We start from the raw sequence: 8,821 nt of genomic DNA, 5'->3' as shown, positions 1-8,821 counted from the left end.
CATTTTAAAAATTCTAAATCTTAACCCTTCTCTTTTCTTCTCTTCTCTCTTTACTGTCATAGAGTTATGATTTATGATTTTCAATATATATATATATATAATAAAAGTATTTTAGTTATTGTTTATAATAGGGTTATTGTATTTATTTTCTATTAAAAAGATATTAATTTAGACTGATTCAAAATTTGATTTATCAATTTTTTGATTAAATCAATTTATCTGATCTAGTTTTGACAAAAATAATATAATTTAATTAATTATATATATTAAATTTTAATTATTAAAAAATATCTTAAAAAAATCGTTTTAAGTGTCTTTATGTAAATGACTCCCTAACAAAATACAATGTATTCTCTCATATGGCTAACAAAATATTTCGACTCTTCAAAAACTATTTCATAATAACAAAATATATCAAATAAAAATAATTATGTGCACACTAGAAATTAATTATAAAATCAACTACTGTTTATTTAAACATATATTAGTAATAATATTATTTAACTTATTTTTAATTCATATTTTATATTTCAATAAAAGTGATTAATTTAATAGTTAATTTTTTATATACACGTAATATAATTGAATTATAAATCTTATAATTTTAGTTTTAACAAAATATATTTTTAATTTTTAAAATTAAATGATTTACCCAAATGATAGTAAAGATTAGGTTTGGAAAAGTATATGGTTAATATGATCAAATTATAAATATCACCTTCCTTGCTCTCACTTATCTATAGAGAGATTAGAGATACACAAAAGAATTAACACATAATGGGGAAAGCATGTAGTTGGTCTCTTATATCCATTTTCATTATTATCCTTTCATTCTGTGTGTCTGAAATACATGGAAACAAACAAGCTCGGGCTCTGGACAAGTTTTTCAAGGCCAAGTTCAAAGCAGGATCACAAATCAACAGGGGGCACTTCGAGGCACCAGAGATTGTGCATGAAGCCGCCACCGGCGCCGATGTGGGTTCTCAGGCGGGCCTGAAAGAGAAAGACAGAATTGTGAGTTTGCTGGGGCAGCCAAAGGTGAATTTCAGTCAGTATGGAGGGTATGTCACGGTTGACCAATTGGCAGGACGTGCCTATTATTATTACTTTGTGGAAGCTCAAAGTTCTAAGGAAACAAAACCTCTTCTTCTTTGGCTCAATGGAGGTATAACATTCACATTAACTTAGAAATGGATCTTCTTAATTTTTTTTAACAATTAAAAGAATTAAAAGAATAAAATGTGATTTTTTATCATTAATTTTATAAATAAAATAAAAAATATAAAAAAAACAATAAAAAATTAAAAATCACGTTTTACTCTCTTAATTTTTTTAATAATGGAGAGAGTCTATTTCTCGTAAACTTTGATCGAATAATTTTATCTTTTACGAAATAAAAATCGAAAATAAAAAAATACATAACTAAATTATATTAGTTCTATTAGTTTTTAACAAATTTAAAAAAATTAAAATAAAATTAAAATATTTTTTCCAAACAAAATAAAAATTTACACATTTCTTACATTTTATTTTAGTGAATTAGTCTTTTTGATGATTAGATAAAATATTAACTCAAAATTATACACAACATTATTACATAATGCATGTTATTTGCTAATGAGGTATATCACCAACTTTTTTATTTTTTATTTTTTATTATTTTTAAATTTTTATTAAATGGAACATGCTAATAGAGTTGAAGTGTTCCACACTAAAAAACGTGAAAGCTATTTTTTTTTCGTTTTAATTTGAAATCCTTAATCAGTAGCGTCCACACATGCTCATGTAGAAATATTCCTTTGACTACTGGCCAAGTACATACCTTCGTCATCTATTTATTTATTTATATTTTGGTGAACATATAAAAATTGTTATTTTCATTTCAAAATAAATATCAAATTAACTAATTTAATATAATTACAATTATCAATATTTTACCGATTACGGATGTCTGTATTACGACAAATTATTTTCTTTTATATCAACAACTTATTCTCCGAAAACAAGGCGGCATTGTTTTTTATATATTGATAATAGTTCAATCTAATATAAGAAAAAATTAATTTTGGTTTACTACATAAAACATTTTATACTGTATTAAAATTAAACTCCTAATATAAATCTCACAATAGACGAAATTCTTTTATCACTTCAACTTATTATTTTTTTTCTCTAATGAAAAATTCTAACAACAATGAAATAATGAGCTGGATACAAATCAATGTAGTTGAACACATTTGCAGTATCCAAATATATTAGTTTACTAATATATACCAAGATAATAATTTGTTAAATTAGGTAATCATTTACAGACATACCTAGTTTGTCAAAATAACAATTATTAGTAATAAAATTAAGAATCTTGCCTGAAAAACTAGTCATGTGCATCCTGTATCAATGGTCTATTTTGTTTTATTACTTACTTATTTAGTTTGGTCTATTTTTCTCCCTAAGCCAAAAAAATATCTTTGATTTACTTGTAACTAATATGTTGGTTGAAGGAAAGTACAATAACAAAAAAGATATTACCCCTACCTTCCCAACATTATTTAATTTGTGCTTAATTAATACTTAAAAGAAGAAAATTTTTGGACCTATATCCTGAGATCTCACCTATTCACAAGAGTAGTTCAACCAACATATTTTCTCAATCACACACTCTCAAAAGTCATAATTATTTGGAAACGCTCATTATTCTTTATTTTCTTATGTTCAGTGAACTGTAATGTTAAATATTTATTTAAGATAGACTGATTAAATAGATTAATAATATGCTAAGAAGAAATTATTTTAATAATGAGTAGTTCCTTTTTTTTTAAATTGTTATGCCAATGTGCTCTCACATTGGCGGTGATTTGTGTGATGTAATTAGATATTAATTGATCTCTTTGATGTTATTTAACTTGCCCGTACAGTTATATATTCGAATAAATATTTAAATTCGTCCCGTTCACTTATTTTTTAAATTGATTTTAAAATATATTTTTAATCAATTTTATTTTTTAAAAATTTTAAATTAATCATATTGATTTTTTTGTTATTTTTTTGTTAACGTGAAAATTTATTGATATTATATGTTAAGTGATATTACAACACATACATAAAAATTTCAATTAACTGCTAACATTACAAGTTTATAAAATTAGATCAAATCAAAATTTAATTGAGAGAATTTTGAGGCATCATAATTCCTCAATTTGAGATTTATTTAATATAATTTTATAAATTTATTATATTAGCGGTCAATTATGACTATCAGATATGTATTGTGATATCATTTAATGTGTCATATCAATAAACTCTAATATTAATAACAATAGAAATGACAAAAAAACTGATATGACTAACTTAAAATTTTTAAAAGATGAATTTAATTAAATTTTTTTAAAAAAAATCAATTTAAATAACAAGTGATCTCTCAGGACTTATGTAACCATCTACTCATATTCTATTCAAGAATACAACTACTAGCTAGAAAAATAAAATCTTACCATGAAAATAAACGTTATTTTTCCTTTTTTTTAGCTAGTTTGTAGGTGCTTTTTTCTTTTTTTCGTCTCTAGCAATTCATTGTTCTGTAAATGCAAAAAGATATATAGAACATTTACCATGGAAAATATGACTTATTTGTATGAATTTCTTAGGCTTTAATGTTTAGGGGAAAAAGTATTCGTTTTTAACGTTTTAAAAGAGCTTTCAGCGAAGTGACAAATATATTATTTCAAAAGCAACAGTATTCACAAAGATTGTATCAGCACAAAATTATAGATGAAACTATGAAAGAAATTAAAACAATCTCAAATCCTCAAAAGAGTTTGGAAGACAAATCTACCACTTTTTGATAAATAGATAGGTCCTCAAAACAAATTTTTCTTTTAGGATATCAGATCAATTCTATCTTTTTTTTTTCTTTGAGTTATTATTATGTATACAGTTTTGATAAAAATTCTACTATAAATACTATAAATATCAATTATTATGTATTTAATATATATAATTTAATTTTTATATACTATAAAAAAACAGACAGTCAATTATGTAGTATTAGCAAAAGTAGCTAAAAAATTATCTAAATATATTAATCTGATTAGATGATCGTATTAAATTTTTTTACTATTAGTATATTAAATTTAACACACACATATATATGTTTGATATCATAATTTTTTATTAACTTTTTACACTTGAATAATTAATTTGTTCATAGCAAAATAATTACATTTTTTATGAATATAAAAATGGATCATCAATCAGCAACCATCATTGCATTTTTGTACTTTTAATTTTATAGATGTTTTTGTTATAAATGTGAAAGAACCTGGTTTGACTATAGGTCCTGGATGTTCATCCCTTGCCTATGGTGCAATGCAAGAACTTGGACCCTTCCGAGTAAACAGTGATGGACGAACACTTTACCTAAATAGATATCGTTGGAATCATGGTATGTATGTATATATATACTAGCTCAATTGATTTCCTTTATTTGAGTAATTTATTTCTAACATATTATGTTGTGACTTAACTGAATAAATTGAAGCTGCAAATGTTTTGTTCCTGGAGTCACCTACTGGAGTGGGATTTTCTTACTCAAACAGATCATCAGATTATGCTGATTTTCATAATGGTGACAAGAAAACAGCAGCAGATAACTATGTATTCTTGGTGAATTGGTTGGAGAGGTTTCCTGAATATAAGAAGAGGGATTTCTTCATTGCTGGGGAGAGTTATGCAGGGCATTATGTTCCTGAACTTGCACATACTATTCTCTACCATAACAACAAGGCCAACAAAACAATCGTCAACCTTAAAGGAATACTGGTATTCAATTACATTTTTGCCTCTCTATTTCTCCCCTATGGATATTCTGATTCTTATTTTAATAATGTAACTGTTTTTTTTTTTTAATAAATTCATACAAAGATATTCAGGAAATAAATAATATATCGAGTAACATTATCAAAAATAAAAAAGACTATGAGAATTCCATGTATTTTTAAATTTAAATATTGTGCTTCAATGAGTGAAACACGTCTTATTAACCAAAATGGGATAATAATAATAATATGAAGAAAATTTCACGTGAAGTTGATAGTTGAGAGTCATTAAATGATTTGATTGATTTGACTAAATTTTTATTTAACAACTCTTAACTATCAACTTTACGTAAAATTGACTGCATCTAAATTTTCACTTAATAATATAAGGGGATGGGAATATTGCAGACATAAGTCATTGTTGGAAATTCGCCATCCGTGGATTGCTGTGTTTTTAAATAAAATAAAATTGGGATTTATACATTCAGTACAATTCAATCTCCCCAAACTGAATTTTTTGAATTTTAAAAGAAAATTACAAAAAAAAATGAGTCTCTAATTTTTTAATTCGAAGATATATAAATCGTTGATTAATTGCAAATATAAAAATATCCTTAATCTTTTAAAATATGAAATATTTAAATTTTTTTTATCTAAAATATTTAAAGACTAATCAGTCTTTTAAAGGACTTAGATATATCGCATTTTAAAAAAGTAAAAGACGTTTTTATATTTTTATAATTAGTCGATGATTTATTTGTCTTTGAAATAAAAAGTTAAAGAATTATTTATGGTTTATTCTGATAATTTGCAATCAGGCATTTATAAATTGTATTGTTTGAATTTTTTTAATATATTGTACATTTGCGTAACGTCTCCATATATACATAAAACACTAAATTCTCCAATAATACTGTATTTTATACTTTAGTCCCCAATATATAAAAAAAACCTAGCCGATTTCATGAAGTAGTATGAGAAAAATGATATTAATGAAACAAAACTAAATTATTATTATTATTATGATGCAGATTGGGAATGCAGTGATAAACGATGAAACAGACGATGCTGGAATGTACGATTTTCTTGCAAGCCATGCAATAATCTCAGACAATGTTGCACACGACATCAACACATATTGTGATTATAAGTCTTCAGATCCTTCCGATCAGCGTAGCCTCCTGTGCGATACAGCAGGGGATGCATTTAATAGGGCTACTCGTTTCATTGATATCTACAACATCTATGCTCCACTTTTTTGCCCCAATGAAAACCTCACAAAACGGCCCAAGAAGCACTCTGTGAGATTCGAATTCCAATTATTGAACCTTCAATTGTGATACAAGCTAAGTTAGTGAAATATTTGATGTGTTTAACTTTTGAATATCATAATTGTTTGTCCATAAATAGCTTAACTAATATTTATATATTTTAACCAACTAAAGTCGGTGTAGTGGTAAGCTCACTTATTCGTTTAAATAAGTGTTAAGAGTTGGAATTCTGTTTTATATATACAAGTATTCATTATATTCATTGATGGATTTTAATTATTTATTTTTGGTGTGTGTGGAGCAGCTTGTTACTGATCCGTGTAGTGATAATTATGTGGTTGCATATCTTAACCGGGCAGAGGTTCAAGAGGCCCTCCATGCGAATGTTACCAAACTCAAGTATGACTGGCAACCTTGCAGTGGTGTCATGGGCAGGTGGGGTGATTCCCCTTCAACCATGCTTCCCCTTCTACATGAATTCCTTCACAACGGACTAAGGCTCTGGATTTTCAGGTTCTCATAATAAGGTTTTGCATAACATATATATACTCCATTTTGTCTTCGCAGAGACTCCAATATATATGGGTGTATTTGTGAAACACGTTGTAGAAGATAAAATGCGTTTAGATGCTTTGAACGCTGTTCTTTGATGTTTATTGTGCATAATATACAAAGTGCATTTGATTTCTTTTTACTATATTATTTATCCAGATTTTATAAAATTCTCTTGGTTTTAGTCCAATTATTTCATTTAAAGATATTAGAGCAGGATCTATTTTTTGAGAATATAAGTTGAAGTAATAACAAGAATATTTCTAATAAAACATCTTTATTATATCACGAATTAGAAGGTCTATGAAGAGTAAATTTAATTATATTAGTGTCTATAATAATTTTTTTGTATAATACTAATTAATAAAATCTCATTCTAAGAGCTACAAGATCTCGAACATTAGATTCATTAAAATAAAAAAAAAGAAGAAAGAAAAACTTACATTGATTTTTTCTCTCTCATTCTATATCTCTAATTATGAAATATGTATGAGAGCAATTACTTTTTGTCTTTTGAATAAAAATTAGATATTGTCACATAATATCACTTTTAATTTGATAAGATTTTGATATAAATATATACGTTTCATATTGAAAGTAAAATTTTTCAAATAAAAATGATATTATCAAATTTAGGTGTAATGATATTCATTCTCTTAAACTCATTGCTTAAATAGTACTATCCTTTTCATATATTTTTTTTGTTTGGTAATCAAGTAATTTTGGTAATCATTCTTTTCATATGTTTGAGTCGCAATATATATAACATTTTTTTCATGAAGACATATATTAAATTCTTTTCAATTTTTATTTAGATTATATAATACTTAGTAGATTCATATTTCGTTAGCTGTCATAATTAGTCGTCGAATTTTTTGGTTTAGAAACCAGTTCTGGTTTCAAGTGTCGATTTATCCTAATCTTTGAAACAAGTTTATCGTAGTTGTAGCATTCTCTTCTCGTTCTTTGGTTCACGTGAATTATTCTAATAAATGTATGTGTACTGGTAAATTATTAATTATTTATTGTTGTTTATATATATCAAATGATATGCAGTGGTGACGTAGATGGAAGGGTTCCTGTTACTTCAACAAAGTATTCAATTAAGAAGATGAACCTTTCTGTTGAAACTGCTTGGCATCCTTGGTATCTGTTTGCAGAGGTAATAACCAATAATTGTTCTTACACAATTCTTTTTTGTTTCATTTTCTTTTTATGCTTTAAGAATTAGAGAAATAATACTTCCAACATCTTTTAGTACACTTTAGCAATTAATTTTATATGAAATTTACTGTATCTAATTTTCAATCATATATTTATATGAATTTAATTTTAATATATTATCAGTATAAAATAATTTATATATACATCTAATTACTAAAGTTATGTTAATAAAAGTAATTATTTTTTATATTAATTATATAAATTATTATTAAAAAATTAATGTAATTAAATTACTATATAAAATATTTTATATTGTCAATGTATTAAAATTAAATATATTATATTTATTTTTCTATATTAAAAAAAAGTGTGCACAAATGTGATTTTATTTTATGAAACTTAATTGGAAACAGGCTGGTGGGTATACAGAAGTGTACAAGGGAGGGTTAACTTTTGCGACAGTAAGAGGAGCAGGGCATCAAGTGCCAAGCTACCAGCCAGCAAGAGCCTTTTCTCTCCTCAAACACTTTTTAGACGGCACCCCGCTTCCAGATACTACAAGATACACTTAATTTGTCCTGCAACAATAACATTTTTCTTTATTTAATATATAAATAATAATAATAATCTCTCGCTAGAAGGCAAATTAATTTCGTATTGGATTTTGATTTGAACTTCTACTGCATGAGAATTAGTGAAAATAATAGTATTTACTATCGGTTTATTAATAACTTTTTATTGGATGTTTTTTTATTATTCAATTTCTTTTTTAATAGAGTTAGTTGAAAAATATAAAATTTAGATTTTGTGTAAAATCTAAAAAGTGAATTAAATAAATACAAATATAAAATTATAACAAGATTTAAATAGTAAAATAGTTATATTTAATAAAAATTTTATAAAATCAATCGATTCATTTAAAATTATAATATTAAAAAAATTTAATAATTAAATTGAGATTCTATCATGTTATGCGAGAATGGAGTCGATTTATAGAGAACAAGGGATTTGGCGTTCATT

General features: G+C 25.4%; 1 protein-coding gene across 1 annotated transcript; it reads left to right on the top strand.

Annotated features, from left to right (window-relative positions):
• The first annotated feature begins 736 nt into the window (after nucleotides 1–736).
• LOC107462725 (serine carboxypeptidase-like 40) lies at nucleotides 737–8,408 on the top strand. The gene is made up of 7 exons (XM_016081353.3): nucleotides 737–1,165; nucleotides 4,334–4,441; nucleotides 4,538–4,818; nucleotides 5,846–6,115; nucleotides 6,390–6,598; nucleotides 7,694–7,799; nucleotides 8,215–8,408. Exons 1-7 carry the CDS (start codon nucleotides 778–780, stop codon nucleotides 8,371–8,373), a joined length of 1,521 nt encoding a protein of 506 aa, XP_015936839.1. The 5' UTR covers nucleotides 737–777; the 3' UTR covers nucleotides 8,374–8,408.
• The last annotated feature ends 413 nt before the right edge of the window (nucleotides 8,409–8,821 follow it).

This window comes from Arachis duranensis, chromosome 8, assembly GCF_000817695.3.
Source record: "Arachis duranensis cultivar V14167 chromosome 8, aradu.V14167.gnm2.J7QH, whole genome shotgun sequence".
NCBI classification, from domain to species: domain Eukaryota; kingdom Viridiplantae; phylum Streptophyta; class Magnoliopsida; order Fabales; family Fabaceae; genus Arachis; species Arachis duranensis.
Note: the sequence above shows the minus strand (reverse complement) of the source record. Positions and strands in the feature narration are given on the sequence as shown.